Here is a 24,659-nt window from a genome sequence, read left to right as displayed (position 1 = left end):
ATTATCATTAAATAAATAGACCTAATATTTCTATTATTAGATTATAATTATTCTATGATCATGATTATTTTATATGTTTGTGAATGTTTTAATAAAAAAATATTGTTTGTGATTACAGTTCCAAAGAAGAAATACAAACTTAGACACTACTATAAATATATACATCAATGCTGCATTTTCCAGTGTGACGCTACATCTATAACTTCAAGAACCTTTGGAAAAAATATACTTTAATATATTTAAAACAAATAATAATTATTTCATAACTTGTGTTTTATTATTCCTAAAATATAATTATATGTACTACATATGTACATAAACTTTTTATTTCAATTAAACAATAAAGAGTTAATAGTTTTAATTGTCTGTTTTAATATACCCAATTATTGAAAAAGTATAAATAACAACAACATAGTATTTTACTAAACAATAAGAGTGTCTTTGAAGTTGATTATTTATTAGAGTATTCATAACAAATCACAATAGTGAATAGTATTTATATACCTATATGTATGTATTTTTAAATCATTCTTAATTCAATATCATTTTATAAAATAACAGGAACCATATATTCAATAAAGAGACAAATCCATTTTTTAGTATATTTATTGTTTGAATTAAATAAATAGGAAATTATGTAGATTGCAGTTCAATGCATGGTCACTTGTTTTTTGGATGTTGTCTGCACCAAATCATCATTAATAGCGTATCTCATCCAAATAAAGGATTGGTACACTGATAGCCTGAAAAATAAATTTATTTTATTTTAAAATGATTACACTAAAGAATAATAGTTAATTAATAATACTATGCATGATCCCCATCATATCTTCAAAGCATTCTCAACTGCAATAAATCAATGAATATAAAAAAAAAGTAAAGTATTTTTATTGTTTTTGAAAATAAGTACTCATTTAAACAATATATGTACATATCACAATGATATCTTTTGTTTTAATATTTAGTTCTCTGCTATAAGCAATTTAATGACATTATGACAGTTAAATTAATTTTTTTTACACAATTATTATTTATGTTAGGATGCAATTTACATGCGTAAATCTGTCAAAAGTGTTACTCGTACTACCAAAATGTCGAAAACCGCCAGTTATTTCGGCTTCAAACTCGATAACGTTAATTGTAAAAACTCTTACTACCGATTTTAGTTCCTCTGCGTTTACGCTTGGGGCGCTGATAGGATTTGTATGAAAAGAATACCGAAAGTAAATTACTTGAACTTATCTGTCAAACTCGTACTAAGGGTACAGGTATAATAATGTTTGAAAACGTTAAACGGACTTGCCTCCATGACGCTGCTCTAAAACGGACGGCCTAATATTAATGTATCGTAAAAAACTTTCCTAAAAAACACAAGTTCTCTTAGAGACTATTTTAAAATATTTAATGTCATTAATTTGACTAAGTAAGAATCGAAGATGATATATAATAAAAAAAAAAAACTTCCACTGCCAAATAGTAACTGCTGTTTGCAGACCCAGTTAAAATAACTAAGAAATAATTTTAGTAGTAACTAGTATCGTAAATATTGTAATTAGCTTGATAACGAATTTTATGATTCACGACTGTAATACTTTTGTTGCAATTGCGCATGTAAAATCAACTACTTTTGGGAATAGTGTTTGACGTATTACAATTGGTTACATGTTATTCAAATCAAATCAAATCAACATTTTAATATTGAGGAATATGTATTATTTGCTAATAACAACCATTAATAAGATTAGCATAATGGTTATTGTTTGTTAATGAAGTAAAAATAAATGTTATTTTGAAAAATTTATTATTTTTGCACGATAGACTTATTTCTTTAAGTTTATGCCTAAACTATATGCGAATCTGTTTCTGCAAGAGAAAAAAGTACGAGAGGCCTTTCCACGACTTCTGACATGGAAGTTTAATCAGAAATAACCGTTCTATCTTTCTTTACAAATGGAATACAGATTTTCTTAAAGCGGTCGCGTTTCAATTTGTACCGGCCCTAAAACATCAGGGGAAAAAGATTTATGGTGCGCTATTAAAAAACTGTTACTGTGAGGCCGAAAATGTAGTGCTTTTTCTGTATCTGGTGAATTGTAATGAAGATATAAATTTTCAGAATTAGGTCGATACTGTTTAAACGATAATGTTAAGAAGGTACCAAAATAATTTTGCCATTGCTATTTTAAATGCATTCCAACAAATACCTTTTTAACGGTTTTTTTTTTTAAATATTTTTTTTATAGGTTCTCTACTAGACAATAAAAAAATTAGCAAATGAGTTTTAATTATTTAATCATCTCAAGCTGTCTTAAATAAAAAATATTTATAAAAAAATATATTAGTACTCGTTTTATTTTGTTCAAAAATTAATTATAAAATATATTAAAATTCAAGTCACGTTTAGCGTTCGAACAATAAAAAAATCTTCTAACATTCGACGTGCTCCTGATGGAATTCGCGTTAAATTAAGGGCGATTACCTCAAGAGCGAAGTTTTTCAAGTATAATTTAGATTTATTGGTTGCGCTTGTAAACCAAGAACTTAAATTGTGGCCTTAGAAGTGGCTTAAGAACTTTCTTTATAAATCTGTAAACATCGAAACTGAATATAAATTCTTTTCAAGTTTAAATGAGATCGACTTTCATGATTTTGTTTCTGTTACTGTGTAAATTATGTGCTCTATTTACATTTATTTACGCTTTTGTTACAGATTCCTCAAAGAGCATATTTCCAACAAAGTAAATTTAGCAACATTTGAAGTTTACGAAAGTTACAAAAATGTTGCACAGAACATCTTCTTCACGTCGACGCCGAGCGTCTCGCAGTGCTGCAACTTCTCCTCAAACTAGATCTCCAAGACCTTCAGCTCAATCTTCTCGTCGGGCTTCTTTGGCAACAACCGAAACTGACGATGAACTAGAACAAACACCTCAAAGAAGCCCTAGAGCGAGTTTGGCACCAGATGCAGCACTGGAAATATATCATCGAAGCCCCCGTCACTCCCTTGTACCAGAGACAAGATCAGCAAGAAATTCCATTACGCCAGAAACAGCATTAACTAGAAATACTTTGGCACCGGCTAGAAATAATTTAAGCGTAGAACAATCTTACGGATCAAGATTAAGCTTAAATCCTCAAGATTTTAATAGAAGTCCAAGAAATAGTTTAACTCCTGATATATCAGCCAGGAGTCCTAGAAGAAGCTTGGTTCCAGACGGAACATCATGGAATCAACCAAGAAATTCTTTAGTTCCAGATGTTGGACGTAGTCCGCGACATTCTGTTGCCAATATACAAATTGACCCTGCTCGGGCTCAAAAAGAACTAGGACCAAGTCCTCGAACTAGTCCTAGAGGAAGTATAATTCCAGATACGATAAAAAAAGAACTTCCCGATTTAAACAGAAGTCCAAGGGGTTCCTTAATTCCAGATTCACAAAGAAGTCCAAGAGGGAGTATTGCTCCTTCAGAGAGGAGTGCGAGAGGAAGTCTAGTCACTGGTGACGTGGAAGCAGCTAGAGGAATCAGCCCCAGAGGAAGTCTCACACTAACATTTCAAGAGCCCTTGGTGTCTAGAGAACGACGGGCGAGTGAAGATAGTCAATGTGCCTGTGAGTTAATATTAATTTTAACTTGTACTATAAATCCATCAAGAATTGAAGAAATTGTGTTTTCTGAATAATTAAAAACGCTTTTTAGTCTGTTTTTTAAACAAAAATTCAGAAAAGTAAGTGTACAACCCGTAACTGTATCATCAAAGTAAAAGCCTTCTGTTTAAGCAGAAACTTTGGAGCTTATTTTAATACGTTGCTTCATCTCGTTGACAGACGAGATTAATTAAAACCTCAAATTTAGCACCAGATTTAAACCAACAATCTTTCGTTCAATAGTCTATCGTCTAATTACTGGATAAGTTTCGCTTTTTGATAACACGTTTCACATTATAGGTACTAGAGGACGGAGTGTGTCCCCATATCGAGCATCGATGGGTGGTCGGCAAAGTGGAGCAACAGCTTTATCTGACACTGGTTCACGACGAGCATCCAGTTCTGTTAGTCAAGTATGTTATGTAGTATACTTTTTTAAAATACTTGGTAGAAGGAACATTTAAAAAAAAACATTTATATTATTTATTTGATTGAATGAAAACAACAAACTCTACTTTTACTTATTGTGTTTTATGGACTGGAAACTTTAAATGAATCGTATGAAATTAAGAAAAAAAAGTTCAATTTTAAAGTTACATAATTAACAGCAAATATTTTGTTATCTGGCAATAAAGGTATCTGGGGATGAGCAACGAAGACTATGCGGAGAACATGCTAAATACACCGAAAGAAGTGGTCTGGGTCTGGGGCTGGGAGTTGGTCTTACGACTTACGGTTCTGTTGCTTATCAGCTCAAAGATGCAAATATGGAGGCAACAGGTACAATTGACTTCATTTGCAGAGCTGCCAAGATTATGAATAGAACAAGTAAGTTATTAACATACTAATATAATTAAATTAATTCGCAATCGTTTTTAAGTTCACGAACTGTCAATTGATTTAAAAGTCAATCCTGAGAATATGGTTTCACAATGTTTCGTATGTCGTCTGCAGTAACTTAAAATTAGCTTGTCTGGAAAAAATAGTAGTTAATATATTAAATAATATCATTTAATTTCCGTTTTATTATAACACATTCGATTTTACTGAAATCAAATTCTTTCAACTTTTCTCGGAAAAAATAAAATAAAATTCGCTTTATTGCTTTATGCTAATTAAATTAATAGTAGTCTTTCTAGAAAATTAATGTAATTGCTTGTTTGCCGTATTTATATTGTATTATGGAATGCTGTGTCATTAAAAATCACGATAAATCACATACACGTCCGCATACATACATACTAAAGTAATGGAAGTAGAATTATCAGTACATTATTTTCGAACCAAAGACAAAACATCTCGTGAAAAATAAATCAATCTAAAATACCCTAATCTAATTTGTTATTGTATTTGCGATCATATAATATAAATATGTATATGTTTCTAACAACTTGTCATATAAAATCTAATCTACATTTTTAAAAACTTGACGTGTTCGTTATATGAGCGGTTGGTAGTTTGTTTTAATTTCCGCGAATACCGGAAATACTTTGGAATCACGGCTTTGAAGTTGAATAGTTCCTACCAACCTTTATTGCTTCTATTTAAACTTTACTGTTATCCCCTATAATGAATGAATAATAATTTGCATGGTTAACCTTTTTTTTATTTTAAATTGTATTATTTCAATAATTCCTTCTTACTCTGGCAACGGTCCATATGCAGCGAGCATTTGTCGATCAACTGCATCTGCATAATTTGCAAATGAAAAAATGCATTTTGGTGCAAGTTGGTGTCAAGTCCTAAAAGTACTTAAAAAGTCTCGTATAAAAATTAAATTGGCTTCTCATAGTAGTGAAAGTAAAGCTATTTGGTACTAATAAAAATGTGTTTTGCCTTCCAAGGTAAATCTTATCCCTTCAAAATAAGTAAGAGTTCTATCCATGATGAAAGTAGTTCCAGTGTTTCTAAGCCTCCGCATCGTGATTCTAGTATGCTAGAGATTACGTGACTTAATCCATTATACCTTGGCATATCTGAAAGTCAAAATCAATAGTTCAACAAAATTTTTTTTATTCTACGCATTTTTTAGGAGTGGATTTTAGACTTATAGTTCAGTGGACAGTATTATGTATATATCTCAAATCAAAATGAAAAAGGGCTGTTAAATTAAAATTCGGGTTTTACTCGTGAAGGACAATATTCTTTAGAGGAGCGCTCCGTGGTTTTAATGATTGAAGAACACGATTCAAGTGATCGATAATAACATTTTGTGGAATAGGAGAAGGATTTTAGTGCGTTACAATAGCTTTTACATGATAAGGGAAATTCTTCATACGTTAAAATCACAACATGGACGAGAAGTAACATTTCAATCTATGCATTAACCATAAATAATACACCATAAGTATTTTTATTAATAGCCGGTATAGACTCTAGTTAATCGAATGACTGCTTCATTTACGATTAATTTTTGTATACGGCATATACATTTTTGTTCTTATCTGGAACTATATTAAATTTCCACGTTAGTTGAAAATCTTTCGTACCAACACAGTCAATTTAAAGCTGAAAAGAAACAATAGCAATAATATTATATGCTTTTCGCTGTAGTTGGATAATTATTATAAGTAATTTGTTTTTGTTACAGTTGTCATGACCGTATTCCTGGCCTGTCTTTCAACTTTGCCGGTGATCATGTTAATTATGGGTAAGTATGAATATGTGTGTAATTAAAGAAAATTATAGCTTCTGTTTCTTAAAATTAAGAATTGACACTACGGGTTTAATGTAAATAAAAGAGGATGGCCTCAACCGAGGTGATATTATTTTAAATTAGTCTGGTTTACAAGCAGATAATAAGGACAAATAAAAATTTTGGATTTATACTAAGATATCGTAAGATATGCTGAAACTTTTTTTTTTTATGCTCCGATAATTATTATTTCTTAACTCTGAAAAATAATTGATAGCATTAAATATATACATAATAAATCTTGACATAATTACATATACTGAAACTTGTACATAATTACATATATAAAAGTAAAGTGAAATTTATTCTAATTATTGTAAATAGTATTTTTTTATTTAATTTAAGGAAAGTAGTTTAGCAAACAGGCCGCAGGGTTATAGCTGGTCATGTTCTTCCTTAGATATTGGTAGTTTAACAAATATAGACTATTTAAAATATAACAATTATGAATTAATCCTGAAAGTCAGTGTCACCATTGAAACCGTAATAAAGAATTATAAAATATTGGTACTTATAAGGTGAACATGTATAATGCACTCTCTTCTGATTCTCTTCTGATTTGTATAGAATATTAACGGTCTCTTTACTCCCTTTCGTTTGTTAATTTTTGTAAGGTTACAAAGTTGTCTATGTAACGAAGAAAAAATCCTTACTAACTTTTGACTAAGACCTATCAGTATAAGAATTTAAAATAAGTATTTGATTAAGTCGAACTTTGATGTTTGACGCCTGTTGGTGATGTAAACGTTCATTAGAGCTAAATTAACTTTCAAGCCGGTACCTACAAGTCCTGGTTTTCAAGGTTCGAGGCTTTATAGTTCAGAAAACGAAGAATTTCGAAAATGTCTACTTCCGCAATATATTCCTTAATTCCTTTGTTTTCATTCATCCCTTATGAATGTTTAGGAGTCCAATTTCAAGTATTAGTCTTTGTAGTCTAAAGAACAATTATATGAAGTTTTAACTTTGTAAGATTTATAATTAGGAACGGGAAAATTTAACTCTAACACTGCAATCCCATTAGGGAGTTAATTTAATTTTCATCGTACCGTAGCCAGATACATAAACGGAAACCATACAATTTTGTTCTGTCCGTTTATCCATATGTCCGAAAACTGTTTTCAATGAACTTGAACGAACTGAGAGAAAATAATAAAAAATCATTTCGATGCAAATAAACACATAGCGAATCGTTAGATAGGTTTTATAATCATTAAGTACATTTAAAATTGTTTGAACAAAATCATTATTACACGCTTGTAGTGTGTATACCGGGACGAGCTATTGTGTATTTTACTAATAAAAAGGTTGTATATTCGCTTTTGGACTTTATATATTCGACCATTCTTAAACAGAGTACTAAAATAGATTGTATGGTTACCTATTTTAGCTTACTTTAACGGAATTTCCTGGCACTTTCTCTTCTGTAATCTATACTGTACCTTCCACACACTTCCTTCATTTTATAGAGCATTACTTTCTTAGCCTTTGATGTTTCTTATTATCTTACCCTTCTTACATTTACGAATCTTAAATATATTGTAATAAATCTTACACAGTCGAAACTTTAAACCTTTGAAATGCTTTGCAAACCAAATCGTCATTCTAAATTTGAATATCTTTAAAGTCGTTGGAAAAAATGTTGAAATAAAAAAATGTGTCTTTCGAATAGAGCTACATTATATAGCTTTGGCTACATTTTCAACTTTTGCTAGTATTTTTACTAGTATTTTATTTTAATATAGGTAGCCGGACGATCGGTTGGGTTACATTGCCTTTGTAAGAAATATTAACCAATCCTTACATCGCCAATGTCCTACATATCTTGGTAGCTATGATGTTGTGTCTTTTTTATGTTTAATTAATATATATATAACAATATTATAAAGCTGTAAAATTTGTTTGTTTGTATTTAAGGTAACCCCTTAAATACAACAAACAAATTTTACAAAAAAGTAACTAATGATCCATTTCTAATATTTTTGTCATTAGTAGATTTTTAAATTATTCCCGAGTGCTATATGGTAAAAACTATTTTATATCATATAATTTTCTGTATTAATAAATTAAATCCGTGCGAAGCCGGGTCGGGTTGCTAGTATAAAATATATTTGCATCTCAACCAGACTCACGTTTGTGCTATTTCATTTTCCTTTATCCACTGTTTCCTTTTATTTTTAATTTGACATTTCTCCATAGCTCCTTAAAATTAATTTGAATATTAAATGCATACACATAATTCAAAGACAAAATATATAAATCATTCCTAATTACAAAATTGTGACACAGTATTGAAGTCAAAAACGGTACGATTAGAATGATTTAAAACTTAAATAGCCCTGCAATTTTCGTAATTAGTTATTATGTTTAACATTATTTACATATTACTGTTATAAATACTGTATCTATAACATAATCTCAGTTAAGACGTTGGTTACAAGTTTCGCGTAGCAACCGTTATTACATAACTTTATTTGTTTACATTCAAGTTATCGTCTGAAATTAACAAATTATGTATAACAGAAATTATTCAATTTCAGAAATAATCAATCTCGTTTATATGTATGCGATACGTTAGTTAATTATGTTGCGACAAAATTTTGATAACATAGAGAAAGAAAGATCCCAGTTAATCCTAGGTCGGGGCAATTTGTTTCGTAAAAATGCAAGAATTTTTTTTACAGTCGGTTTGGTTGACACCGCACGGTTTGTTGATTAACGACGAGTACGTTGGCTTACGACACCCACGGGTTGAGTGAGATGTGCCTTCACTCAGCTGGAAATCGCAGTAATATTAAATGAATATTAGATAGATGTGTGTACATATATTTTATTTGCCAAAATTGGGAGAAGCAAATAATATTATAAATTAATAATTTAGTTTATTTTTTTTTTACATTTTGATGTCTGAACAACTCAATCGTTCATCATGATATTTCATACATTTAATATTTTCATACGCAAGAAAAATATATAGGGTACAGTATCCTGCGACCCTCACATGTGGGCAAAGCAGTGGGCGAAAATAGTGTTTTATAAGAATCAATTTTTTCAAAATATGGTAAGTTAAACGTAAGTTACAGTGTATATATAGAATGCTTTTTTAAAATCTCAAGCTAAATAACACTACGTAAACACAGAAAAACGTCCTCGTCCTTTTTCAATTAATGAATTATTAATGAGCTACGTAAGATTAACGACATCCAGGCTCGTAATTAAAATTAATTTACCTCCGTATGTATTACGGATAAAAATATATAAAATACATTACCTGCGCGCCCTGATATTGGACGGGTCATTTTAAGCTTTTACTTAGTTACATTTAAAAAAAAAAGGTATTTAAAAATACTAATTTATCAATATATAAATTAAAGTAAACTAATATATGATATAAATTAATATACAGTTATATACAATTTGTAATTTATCTGCGGAAAGCACACGTATCCCACAGACTTTTCTGTTGATATTTTAGGCATCTATAAATCGTTCAAAGTTCGTCTGTCATAATTTTGACAGCGGCCAAGCTTGTAAAATACCCACCGACAATTTGCTCGCTTCTACGTTGACCTAATAAAGGCAAGTGAGTTATATCACAAAAAAAAAAATTAAATGAAAATACTTTACTGCTAATTCTTATCAAACGAATATATATAATAATTTGATATGCATATATTAAAATGATTTGAAACCCGTAGTATTAAATTAGTTGGCAAGACGGATGAGTCACCAAAGGGACCAACATTCCGGACCAAGTACATGATATATGATTTGTGATTGAAAAGACCTTTAAAATTACTGACTTGTATAATAAGGTAGAGGTCTCACTTTAAATAGAAAGTGTTATTGTGATAACCCATTCCCTTAGTCAGATTTTATAATTAATAATGGCTTAATATATTTAAAGCAGTAATTTCTCAAAATATAAATCGTACTATGAAATTAAAAAATAAATTATATTTTCTTAATATTCAAGGCATGTGAATAATCGTTGGTGGCATTTGTATTCGAAATATTAAACAAAAAAAGAAAGACTTAACTGAATTTGAACTCAGAACTCAGTTTTTTAATATCGTCAACCTTGGAAACTAAGATGTCATGTCCCTCGTGTCTGGTTCAAACAGGAACACAACTATGGTAAGTTAGAAGGTAGTAATGTTTGTATACTTAGATATACCACGTAGAATACCAAGAAGACTTAAAATATATATCAACATCATAAAAGTGAAAAAGCTACCTGTAAACGTACTAATTATTATACTAAGAATACATTTAATAAGTGTATATTCAATTAATACATATTTTGCATTAAACATTCTCAACGACTAAAGAATTTAATAATAAAACTCATCGTAACATGATTTTAATTGAATTAAAATACCTTCCAGTTTATCTTTTATAATATTGTAGCAAACTGAGTTATCAAAGGCTATTTCGTAAGCAGCGCAAACTCGAGGCAAACAAAAAAAAGTGTCACACTAAAGTATATTATTAGTTATACTTCATCTGGTGATTCTAAATGGTTAGTGTCTGTTTGAATAAACATATTTGAATACTGTATGTATGTATGTAACATTATTGCATTTATTTATCATTTACATTGAAATATATAATCCATAAACAAATGGAAAAAAAATCTTCTGATAATAAGTCAATCCAAATATACTATATCTTCATTTTAAAAACAAATAATTTGTTAAAAATTAAACTTTGACAATATCAATGTTTAAATAAAAATAATATTAAAAGATATTGTTATAAGTGTGCGTTCACCTTAAACGAGATCACTAGCAATCTCGGATTTTAAGCGTTTGAAATTCGACTCTCTTTTTTGACAAGATAATGAAATTGAATCTCGAATTATATCTTTACAGCAAAACTGTTTTATTTTACTTCCAATGAAAAATCTCAACTAACTGTAGATGATATTAGGATTGTTAATTTTAACTTTAAATGTCATATTCCATATTTTGTTTATACGAATCCTTTGTAAAATTTTTACAAAGGATTCGTATAAACAGTTTTATTATAATTTATTTTTTAGTACGATTGCTTTATTGTACTCAAAAAGAAATGTTTTATTAAGAATGACGACGTTAATCTGAATTTTGTTAAAGTTATTAAAGCAGTTTTTGTTTTGTTTCCTATAAATGATTTCCGTTCTATTTGTAAATGATCAAGACGTCACTTAAATTTGGACGTAACGTTTCGTCAATTGAAAATCTGCATTATTTGATTTCTTACGAAATAAACTCAACGTTAATAAGGCTTTGTGTACCCAATTATTAATTATTATACCGCAAAGCATCTATTGATGCTGATCTATATACAATATAATATATGTTTTGAGTGAGCTAGTTCATTTAAAGGGACATAACATTCTAGGTCGTTGTTTCATTGGTGGTGTAAGAAATTATTGAAGTTAAATCGTTTTAATCGGTGATTCGATAATCGATAGGTAGACAAGATCGACAGTAAAACATTAAGGATGCCTCATAGTTATTTTTCATTACATGAGAGAGAAGAAAGATATGAAGTAGCCTAAAAAAAGAAAGAGAGCTATATAATTCGATGCTTTGGAAGTTGAGCAAAAGAGAGCGACGTATATCACTACGACACAAAGCGATCGAATGAGATAAGTTCGCGCATGCGCGCGTTATAACGTTACGCGTTACGTTACGCGTTATATTATCTTCGTTACACATGAACAGGACGTAAGCATACGTTGTGTATTTCTTTAAGAAGTTTCACTTCTATCACGTGTACGGTGGTGTACGAGCATTTTTTTTTTCTTCCAGTACAAATGTCACTGGACGGTAGTTACTCCCTACTAGTCATGAATACTGGCAAATGTATCACCGTGATGATTGTGGTCTTCCTATAAACGAATACAAAAAGACATAGGGATTTTATCATTTAAACCGTTGCTGAGCTATATAAAAAAACCTAATAACATGAACTACAAAGATACCGGCATTAACAGAGGTACCAATTATTTCATAAATTGGTAACATTCACGTTTGTCCGAACAAAATTGATTATAAAACAAATCAATATTTTTTAGTTTAGAATATTTATTCTCAATTCAAAAACATAAATAAACACGTGGGTCTTCTTTATCTAACATCATTATCTAATCATCTTTATCAAAACAGTAGTAATTGAATAATTTATGTAATGTTTATTATTTAAACAATATAATAGAGGTATATTCTGATGTATCTAGTTTATTCATCACGTACGTCGCTTTCATTTTGATGTGTACCGTCTTAGCTATCAGTATGCAGCATTTGAACTAATTTCGCAGCACATAATTCGAATCGAGTTGTGTAACAGGATGTAAAAAGAAGCGCGTTCTATTCAATTTACTACAATACGACGTATGATGAATTGTTACACATTATTAGGGTTAACTACTGAGTCTAGCTTAATTTCTAGTTCATATGGTTAAATATCTTCTGTGTGTTTTGTGTGTGTAATTGTCGGTCATTTAAAAGTGTATAACATTGTCCCACAAAAGAGTTACCGACCCTAGTGTATGGACGCTACTAGATTATGTCTGTTCCTGTTTGTTCTGTTAATCGAATATACGTCATATTTGGGTAATGTTATGATTTTATTTTTATCAAATATATAGTGAATTAATATAAAATGAATATTTTAATTACATTAAATTAATTTTTAAAGATAAATCTTTAGAGCTCAGATTATAAATTCCGTCATTAGAAGGACATTCTGTAGGACAATGAACGTATTAAGGTCGACAGCATTAACTCACAGTGAAAACTAAGAGGTCGTTATAATGTTAAAGCAACTAAAATACACAGGCAACCCGTATCTACATCAGTTAACATTCTTAAGTTTTTTACTGCAACTGCTCCAGAGATGAGTTTACTTGCCAGGCTATTAACATAGTAGCTCTATTCGAGCTTAACATCTATGATGATGCCTAAGAACTATGTTGTATCTCTAACGTTTAATGTTTCGTAATTTAGAAGTACATTCGTTTTTACGTAAGGAGTTCTTACCTTAATACACTATGCTTGGCCCGAAACTATTGTTTACGAACTAGAACCTTCATACAAAAATTTCAAATAAAGAAAAAAAAATACGAATATTGCAATACATTTTTGTCTTCCTGATATTTCAATTTATTTTGAATATAGAATAATACTCGAATTAATTTGTAAAGGTATCTTGAAATTATTACATACATGGAAATTTCGAACAGCTGGAATACGAAACTACTCAAATATAACACAATGAAGCTCTTATTATGCAAGTATTCATAACTATATTTTATGTACATTTGTATATGCAATAAAATACATGGACTGTGTAATATTTTGAAAATTGCAAATAAAGTGATCACTTTTAATTCTATTTGGAATATTAGACTTTTGTTAGTGTTTCTTGTTGTATTTTATGTATATTTTACGTTAATTATTTTAAATTACAAATAACAATATAGTTTTATATTTGTTGTTCGCATTATATCTTGGGAACAAGTAAATATGTCGAGTCGAATTCAATATAATTTCACGAGATACCGATATGATCATTTAATTAAGATTGTCTCATAAAATATATATTAATAGTGTGCTGTATATTATATTTGTACAATATGCATAATTTAATAAATGATTTGAAACCACAAGCTAAACAGAAGATTTATATTTTCCTTTTTTAATAATTATTATCTTATTAGATGTTAAGGACGATATAAATATTGGTTTATAATTTTTTATTATTTCGACTCCGCCTATCATGAATCTGTGTATACGCTAAATGATATTCGCATTCCTTTTTTAAATTCAATGTGTGTAGTGTCATGTTCGGAACTATTTGACAACTTGTGATTGGGATATACACACTGTGAAAGTGGAGCACCGTCCCATCGTGTCTTTTTTTGGAATGCAATGATAGACGAGTCTCTCTAAGCGACATCAACTGGCATTGAACTTGTGTCGCATACACCGTTTCAATTGTGTTTCATATAGATATTACTACTATTGTACTACGTATAATATTTTAAAAACAATTGCAAAAGAACACAAGTGATTTAAGCTTATTTATTTTTATGCAGGTGTTCAGTACATTCGCGACTGCCCAGCCGAGCCTCGAATACCAGTGTACATGGTTGTTGGCGGTGCAGCTGGAGGTATAGGCATTTTCTGGCTACTGTGGGCTCAGCTTGCTAGTAGGAGTGCCACTTCGCCTGCTAGCATCCCCGAGCTGATACTCGCTTACACCCTGACTATATTTCTTATATGTTGGTAAGTTTAGTTATGAAATAAATGTGTGAATTAAAGGAACGAGTAGTACCTTATACGGTTCAATAGTTATAGAACTTTATAGGGTTTCTTCTTAGTAAAAGTCTACATCACTTGTCGATAATTTTATAGCTTAATTAATCTTCAAAGGATTAATTTAAGCCTACTTGTTTTGATTTTAGAGTTTGTGGTATAGTTACAAAATTCAATTGTATTCGTAATTACAGAACGAGTTTTGTTATATTATTAGAATTAAAAGGTATAAACTAACCATCAACGCATTTTTTTTAAAACTTTAATTTATCTTCTCGTAAACTAATCTAAAAATAAGTATGTTTAATAAAAAATCCGAAACAAAATATTACTTATAAGCAGTTTCCGTTAAGAAATGCAAAGGATGTCTAATTTCTAGTTTATATGTATATACATATCAAAAACAATGAATGGCTTTTATTCGTGCTAGTAAACTTATTACTATGATTACATATTATATTAAGTTAAGTAATTGTTGTAGTTTTAACCCGTCGATCGTCAATAACGAAATTTCGAATTGAAAATATCTGAATTTAAAATGAATTTCTAGTTATTAGTATTATCTGTTATTAAAGTATTTTTATAGAGGTTATTAATAAATAATTATATTCATAATAGTTGTTCATTATACTTACGAGCATGTCCTGTTTTTACGTATCAGTTTTTACTCATCTATCTATAGGTAAATTAAATTAAACCCCCGCCTTTCATCAGTATAGGCTACTTTACATTAAGCAGATATTAAAGTAATAAATACTAACTACTTCCTCGGTTCCTCACTTTCCTCCAGAAATTGTCTCATTTTGGGATAATCAGAATAATAGCATGAAATAATTTCATCCGATAAAATTATTTACGGTTTCCTATAATATTTTCTTCCGACTCCTGAGCCCGAGATGAATTATAAACAAAAATCTGGGACATGCAAATTCAGTAGTACTTATCAAGATCGTACTCGCCGATTCCTATTAAATGGGTCATCTCGACTCATTTTGGTAGGAAATTCAATTCATATTGCGTAAATTTGTTGGTATCTTATATTTATAAAAAATATTACTCGCCGGTAAGCCAGCTAGCATTCGAAGTTTAGCTCGCTATCTTCCCTTTCTTACAAAACTACTAATTCCGAACGAAATCCAGGGTATAATGTAGTCTGAAAAAAAGTTTTTTTTCTGTACAGTTAGGCTGTTTAACGATTTCATTCAAAGTTTTAAAAATATTCCTTTAACGTTCAAGCGAATTTAATGGCTATTGTGAATAGAAATCGTGAAAAGTTTTCGAGAAATAATAGACTGAAAATATACGAAGGTTTTCTTAAACTTGATGTAAAATTTTAAACTTATATTTCGGCAATGTTATGAAGGATAATAGAAATCATTTAATATTTGTATTTTATCAAGTTATATTTTTTATATTTATATTTTATGGTATAAGTTGATGGACGAGAATATGGGCTACATGATGGTAAGTGGTCACCACCGCCCATAGACAATGGCGCTGTAAGAAATAATAACCATTCCTTACATCGCCCGTGGAACCACCAACTTTGGGAACAAAAATGTTATGTCCCTTATGCCTGTAGTTATACTGGCGCAAATTAGAACACAACAATACTGAATACTGTTGTTTGGCGGTTGAATAGCTGATGAGTGGGTAGTACCTACCTAGGCGGGCTCGCACAAAGCCCTACCACCAAGTGGAGTTTTGTAATAATTACGCTATCAATTAGTAACAAGTGTACTAAACATATAATTTTGTGATGCTATATAAATATGCTATTTGTACATCCTAAATACCACTCGTAAGAACACGGGATTGGTACATACCCGTACATGAACCTGAACGCTGGACCAAGAAATGAATTACAAATCATAAAAACAATATTTTATTCTTGCTTAAAGCAACAGCTGAAAATCATTTAGGCCTCCTCTCCACTTGAGGATAAGGTTTGGAGCTTTCTCCACAACATTGCTACAATGCGGGTTAAATATACACGTGACAGAATGTCATCCGACACATATACATTTTCCTCAACGAATCAAAAAGATGAATTGTAAACAAGAAAAGTTTGAGCTCGGCTCTTTCATGTATTATTTCTTCTGATTTCTTATGTTACTTTTTGAATCCAATTCGTTCCATGTCAAAGTCATATTTTTGTTTTGCGGTACCATGTCATTTTAATTGGTAACCCTCGGGAGCTCTCATCCGAACGCGTTTGTTAGCGATTCATTTTGCGGGAATTATGTTTATATTGTTTTAACACTAATTAGTCAATTTCAGTTGATAAAACCAGCAACAACTTTGGAATTTGCGTGTAAATATTGTAGCTACTCTTTATAAAAGTCTGTCTTATGTTTATTATTTGTATCTTGTACTATATATAATTCGACATTTATGTATATTTGCTATAACAGCAATTGTATACAATTATAATTCCATATTAAAAATTGATATTATGATTACAATTCTACGTGATTACTGATTATATTTTACAATAGACTCAAATGTTTTTAACATTAGAGTTTTGTTATAGTTAAAACTGATTGGCATTATTAATCTGTGCAAGAGAAACAATTCTTATCATATATTTTTTTTCTTTTGGCTTTTATTTGTGCCAAAAAGGCGCAGATTATTTATAAGAATCCGTACAATCATATGTCAAATTGACGTCTAAACATAAATATTTTATTCTCTCATTACTGATATTAAAGGAAGTTATTGGAGAATTTCATTGGAACTCATATTGAAGTTCAGATAAAATAATATTTGTCTTATAACATAAAAATCATAAAAAATAACGTATCAATCAATCTTCTAAATAATCGTCAAGAGATTAAGGGTTCTTTAATTATAAATTGATTCAATAATAATCTTTATCTCAGGTTTAACCATCGAATCAAATAGAAATCGCCTTAAAACCAATATGGCAACTAAACCTGTTTAGTTAAATCACTAAATTCGATATTTGAAGCGAATTAAATCAGTCACGCCGAAGACCCTCGAGCGATGACAGCTGGCAGCTGCCACAGTAATTAACTATAAACAAATAGACGTGCCAATATTATACGGGTAATCAATGATTGAATAACCTGTGAACAATCAAAATAAATATATTATTTTTTCAAGTAGGCTCATAAAATCACTTTTGAATCGTCATATTATAGTGTAGAATTAATGTAAATATACCACTGATTCGGAAAGTAGATTCAACCAAGAACAACCGACAAGATACCCTGTAGTTATACTTATCCATCGTAGGACATGAATATATTTACAAATTAACTTAAAATATTACGTTAATGTAAAACCTCTGTGTATACCACATTGGTGTGTATTTCAGCCCTTAGGGTATAATATCCAGAAACGCTTAAATGCGCATCAACTAATTTTTAATAGGTAGCGCAAAAATAAAATTTCGAGCTTCCAACTTCAAAATGACGGACTTCCAGACTAACCTGTATACGAAATGTCAACCCCTACTTTTTCCCTTTAGGCGTAAAATATCAAGAAACGCTTAACATTATAACATTTTATAGGTATGTAAATAGCACATAGATCTACCAAAAGGGAACGATGCTTGAAGATATTTCCCATTTTTCAAGTTTTTTAATTTTTCCAATGTTAGCAGAGCCCTGCTCCTAAGCAAAATGTACGCAGTGTAGGATCAATTTATATTAGTTTTTTTATAAACAAATAAAAATAAAAATTCATGATTTTCGGTTTTTTTTAGTTTATTGTGCTATAATAATTATCTTCATGCCAAGTTTCAAGTTTCTAGGACTACGGACTTTCAAGAAAAAAAAAAAACTATTCCCGTTTATTCCTTATCCCTTGGGAATTCCGAAATATCCTAAAAATAGTTTTTAGTTGTTGTTATAACCTACTTGCTTGCTAAATTTGAAACCCTTAATGATTATAGTTACGGGGATAAAGCTACTTTGGTTCGAAAATATAAATCCCATTTATTCCCTATCCCGTGGGAATTTTGAAAAATCCCTTCTTAGGACACCTCTAGCATACTCAATGTATACGTGTCCCAAATTTCAAGTCTCTAGGTCCAGTGGTTTAGGCTGTGCGTTGTCTGTCAGTCACTCAATCACTCAGTAACGAAAGAGTTTTATATATATTGATTATGTCAGTTAAGTTAAATTTATGTATATCCTACCTTCAATTAAAAAAATACTAAGCCTAACCTTTTTATGTTATAAAGTATTTTAAGAGTTTTCAATGTCTTTTTATATGAGCATTAAATCTTTTAATAAGTCAATTTAAAAATAACAGTATCGTCATAATGGTAATACAAAAGAAATGAATAAGATTTATGACCGTTTGTTGGATAGTTAATAGTCATGTATTTATTTAATTTTTGTTAATACTCTAATCTCTAGTCCAATACTCGGTTAAAAATAAGTTTTGTTTGGGTATCCAACTTCAATATCATATTGATGATATTATATTACTTCTTTAATATCGTTTTGATTTATGTTATAGTATTGTTTTTGTTATAATTAAATACATTCAAATAATGCTTACAAGAAAGGCAGACTGCTTTTTTTTTGAGTTAAAAAAAACACCGCTTAAATTTTCCTAATAAATGGACATACTATTAATCTTCATAAGTTACATTAATAACGTCCAATTAATGTTGCGTGAGTTGAAGTTACTTATCTGTTCGACAGGTTCGGCTTTGGGAACTTCTGGATACTAAACATCATGTGGCCAGATTTCGCACCAACTCTATTTGAACCTAACAAATGGTGCCACCGCACTCTGTACGTGTTTGCGTTGACTCAGCTGGGCTTGGTATGGGGCGTGATCGCTCTGATCCTGATGATCATATCGGCACTGGTGATCTGTCAAGTAAGATAATTTTATAAAATTGAATATCAAGTAAAGTTGCGTAGAGACTTCGGTTTCGAAGGTTTAGTAGTAATTTCTATAAAAGCGAGAGTTTCACCGTTTTGTAGTTTATACGAATATTCTATCCATTTATCGGTTTTTTATTTTTTAATCCGAATTTATGAATAATATACACTTTGTATTCTAAAATAGATTCTTTTTTAAATGATAAAGGTTATTTGTCCATCGCTTAGGTTACCTTTAACTTTTTTAATTAGGTATTCGGCTGCGGTTGGCTGGGACCACCGAGGTACAAGTAGCAACGGCGCAGTGTCGTGCTCGAGCTGTGGCACAGAAATATCAACAACACGATGGACGTAGCTGGCGCACTCTTGCCTTTCACCCAAGTCGTCCGCCCCGAACTAACCATCCACGTCCAAGAAGTTCTTACTCAGGCTGATAAAGATGCACCAGACACTAAAATGAAGATTCCAGAAATAAACGAACCGGATAAGAGTGATGACGAAGGTTCAAAAAATGATATCAAAAATGTTAGTAGAAGAAATAGTGTTAGTCAAGCCTGATGGTTGTTGGTCGTGCTACCGCCGCACGGCAAAAAGCACGTGCACTTCGAAGGGGCAGACAGAATATACTACTTCTAATTAAGACTGCTCGTGAAATGGACGTCATTCAACTAGCATTTCTTTTTGCAGTAGTGCATAAGTGCGTGCTCATTACCAAAGCGATCATAATAACTTTGTGATATAATCAATTTGAGTTATTGTTTTGCGCTACGTAAGATGTATTATTTGCTGTGAATAATTGAATGTAACAACGAATACCTGTAATTATAGTAGAACTATATGTGGCCAATTTTAATATAATATGATATAGTCACCTTTGTAAACATATCCTATAACAACTGCGTGTAGTAGTGTATGTTATTTTGTATAAAATTATAAAAGCACAAATAGATTATTCTAAATATACAAATTAATTAATAATATTGTAAAATTATGTGTTGTCCAAATTTATATATTTGTGATTCGAATCTGACTCTTGAGATCATTATCTTCATTGATTTTTATATTCATTAAGCGACTTTCATTTTAATTTTATTTCACTTCAAATACCAACCTTTTTATTCATCTATTTGAAAAGTAAGTTATGTACAGGCAAAGTATCGTTACATTTTACTGTATATTAACGTCACCAACCGTTATTGCTTATTTCAGTTTCTATTGGGGTTAATTATCTCAGGGTTCAGAGAAATGGAATCATAGTAACTGCGTGGAACAGGCTTTAATAGAAATCGTGGTAACATGATATTTTTATAAATAGGTGATATTTGGATATTGTGTTTTGGTGTGCTTATCGAAACTTGAAATTATTTACATAGTTTTAATATTAGAATAATATATTTATATTGATATTATTTGCAACATACAAATCTTTGAAACTATTCCGTGAGAAACGAATACGTAACTTTTACAATATAAAAACTCGGAATATTTAATAATGAAATTATATAAGATTCCGTTTTGAATGAAAGCATTCTCGTTTTGGTCATATAAAATGTCGTCGTCGACATCAATCAACTTTTGAATTTAATAGTTGGCAAATGAGCAGGAGGCTCATCTAATGGAAAGTGCCACAACTCTTGGATATCTGCAACACAACGCATCTGCAAACACTGGGGTGTTAGCCGTTTGAAAAACTATTGTGTAAGGTAAAAATTGCCTGAAAAAATCGCACTTATGTAGATTTTTCGACAATTTTCGATCCGATCCTGAAAAAATATGGTAAAAGATGGAGAGTAAGCAGAGTAATCCAATATAGATCGAGTCGCTCGAAAAAGCTTGATTGTCAATTCAAAATCAAGTAAATAATTTTAAAAAAAAATCTATATTATAAAAAAACTACTATGTGAATATTTATTTTCTGTTGCAAATTAGTAAGATAACAAACACAAACTACGAGCGACAACAAATATGTATGGTATTTATCAGAGTGTTTGTTCTTTTGTATTACTACTGTACTAATGTAGTACTAATACAGCTATATATTTAAAATATATATATACAAGAAAAGTATTTTTTCATATCAAATACGAATTTAATAATATTTGTTTAAAAAATTTTATCCATAACAATTTATATATTATAAAATTATCATATTATCACAAGCTAATAAACCAAATATTTTATATTGCACATTTATAACAAATTGCTTTATTATACAACAAAAGAACTATTGATTTTTTCAAGGAAGATCAATACATATAAATGTTAATTTGGCTTAGAGAACGATGTAAAATAATTTTATACGACAAATGTGTTTCCTTGTGATTCTCGAGCACAAGGTGCATTATACGCACAAATTTAGAAGATTAAAAATCAGTGATGTTTTCCAGATTTTAATCTGAAATATTTTCTTAAAATCCACAGGGCTAACTCGGTTCTTTATATATGTTTAAGCAAGTAAATTATTGAAATGATAAAATAAAACTTCAAACAAATTTTAAATCGTCCCAGAATAGACCAATTTATGAAAAAAAGCTTTTTATATATATCTATCTTTTATCTATTCTTCTCTATACAATATTCGTACCAATTTAATGGAATTTATTATTTATAGGTGTTTAATTATTTAAATATAATATAAGTGTATTTATGTCTAGCAAAATGCTTTAGATTTGAAATCTCTGTATAGATAACTATATAATTCTATAAAACGTTATAGGAAAAGTATAGATTTCCGTAGTGTGTAACTGAAGTAATATTTTATTAGTTATACGTAATGATGATATTTTATTAGGTACTATAAGTCATAGGTGCAGCTTCAAGATGTAATGTAAAATTTCAGAACACTGAAGAGCTATTTTGTAAGGAAAATTAAATAAAAACAACGTAGAACACGATCGTGAAATATCAGAAAATTTATATGCGATATTGTCTATTAAAATTGTAATATTAATATACGTATCACCGTAAGATGGTTTTCAACATTTCACGAGCGATATATAAGGTGAGTTCTTACAGAATAGCACCGTAACCGCCTCCGTTCTTGTGTCTAAACTCTGTCTGATAAATCTTTGAAGAAATATATCTAATATCAATGAAATAAATGTAGAGTAGGTAAGTACCTCGATAATAAACGATTCGAGTTAGAAGCAGGCTTATGATAATTTTCAAAGTAAATCCATGTAATGAATAAAAAATATTCGCCTGAGTTACAGCATTTTTTTTTTCTATAACGCTTTTGTAATTAATTGGATAAAAATATATTCCGTAAAAATTATATAATCTTAGTATAGGTTAAGTGATTAGTACTAAGAAAAATTATAACCTATTTCATTCCTTCATAAAGGTAAATCATTAACATACATTTTTTCCTTGTAAAAGTTAATCTATCAAACAAACTATTTCTGGAAATGGGAACATAGTTTTATGTAGTATTTTTATATATAAATATTTGATCAAATGTATTATAAATTGCATAGACTGTTTTAGCTATGACTCATAAGCTGATATGGTCAATCTTGTACCATTGATCAACAATTTGATCTCCGTATGTGAGTACTTAAATAGAAAATTACTGAACATATTTAAATTGATATATCTTTAATACGTCTAATAATCGAATTAAGCGGTTTTGTTTCGTGTTAGCGTTATTAGTATTAACATTACAATAAATTGTATTTAATAGTAGTTATAAATCACTTGTATTAGTCTTGTATTTTTATGAACATAACTAAAAATATTATAGCATATACGATAAAATCGAAGTTATGAAACATAAATAATCACTGTGTAATTATTAGATAATATATAATAAAATAAGTATGTCTTACTGTTACAAACTTTTATTGGTGTTTTTAATGATTTGTGGTTTATTTTCCAATCAATATCTATCACCGAAATGAATATTAATTCGATTTAAGTATATGTGAAGATAAATATTATAATAGGAACATTACATCTTTCATCGTTGTCTAAAGACACAAAATATATACTTTTTAGAAGGCTGATCTACGCTCTTGTTTCAAGAGTTGCCGCTTACCTAGCTTACTGACTCTAGGTTTTTTGAGAGGCAATAACGTCAACGACGCGAATTGAATACAATGTTACAGGATAGTGTGAAAAAGCCTTTTGCTTATCATTTTATTTTATCCCCCACTTTAAACACATATACATAGAACATATTTATTCATTTATATCTAAATGTATAATTATTTCAAAAGAGTTCTTAGTCTTCTGTAATTACTATTTACAGTATATAGTGATTTTGACGACAGAGTCAAATTGCATAGACCATGATCTAATCCTTGGCATCAAAGACAATGGGATTTAGACAATTGTAATACTTTTTGCTATTTTGATATATTCCTAATACGAAATTATTCAAAATATACATGATGTGAAACTAACAGAATATTAATTTAGGGAAAAAATGGAAAGGGCCTTCCCTCTTGAGGATAAGCTTATTGATGGATATACATTTGATATAATTTCATTCGATCGCCATTCGATGTACGCTTGTTACTTCACGGTGTTCTGTACTTTCGGTCCGAACTTGTAATCTTCTGTTTAAATTTACGGTTTCTAGTTTTATGGAGTCTTGGTTAATATATACATAAATTTAAATATCCAAATATAATATACATCAAATATATCTTATTAAAATGCTAATTTATATTCAAATATATTATTGTTAAAGTTTATGAAGTGCTATGGAAAATTTATTTTTTACTTATATAAAATTATTTTAATTAAAACACAATTTTGAAGGCTTAATTCGAATCAATACTTCTTATAATTATTTGTATTTTATGTACAGAATAAAAACAGTATCATTTTTGTTTATAATAAACACTTACGTCTGTCAAAACAAAATTGGTATATAATCGTGATTTTTATGGGCAACACAAGCAAATTGAAAATCCACACATAAAAACTATATATATATTTACAAAGGCAAAGAAAACAAATTAAACTATAGCCAAATAATTAAAAGTGATTTCAGCTTAATTTACGTAACGTAATATTTTTCTTAAATTAATAATACTTTTAAAAATATCGTTTGAACTTTATTATTTTTCTCAATTTAATAGATATTAAAAGACGCTTAAAAGCATAATTAGGAAAGGTCGTGCGGTACGATGTAATACCCT

The 24,659-nt window shown here is 29.7% G+C and overlaps 2 protein-coding genes across 2 annotated transcripts in view; both read left to right on the top strand.

Annotated features, from left to right (window-relative positions):
- The window catches only part of LOC113400846 (uncharacterized), a 95,588-nt gene extending 75,044 nt beyond the window's left edge, over positions 1–20,544 (top strand). The window contains exons 2-8 of the mRNA XM_064216286.1: positions 2,711–3,610; positions 3,947–4,059; positions 4,282–4,474; positions 6,237–6,296; positions 14,428–14,617; positions 19,327–19,507; positions 19,765–20,544. Coding sequence (XP_064072356.1) covers positions 2,779–3,610; positions 3,947–4,059; positions 4,282–4,474; positions 6,237–6,296; positions 14,428–14,617; positions 19,327–19,507; positions 19,765–19,806 — 1,611 coding nt within the window. The 5' untranslated portion in view covers positions 2,711–2,778 and the 3' untranslated portion in view covers positions 19,807–20,544. The remainder of the gene's footprint in view (positions 1–2,710; positions 3,611–3,946; positions 4,060–4,281; positions 4,475–6,236; positions 6,297–14,427; positions 14,618–19,326; positions 19,508–19,764) is intronic.
- LOC113395166 (uncharacterized) overlaps positions 1–24,659 on the top strand; it is a 399,509-nt gene that overhangs the window by 190,947 nt on the left and 183,903 nt on the right. The window lies entirely within an intron of this gene.

Source organism: Vanessa tameamea, chromosome 11 (assembly GCF_037043105.1).
Source record: "Vanessa tameamea isolate UH-Manoa-2023 chromosome 11, ilVanTame1 primary haplotype, whole genome shotgun sequence".
Lineage (NCBI taxonomy): Eukaryota > Metazoa > Arthropoda > Insecta > Lepidoptera > Nymphalidae > Vanessa > Vanessa tameamea.
Note: the sequence above shows the minus strand (reverse complement) of the source record. Positions and strands in the feature narration are given on the sequence as shown.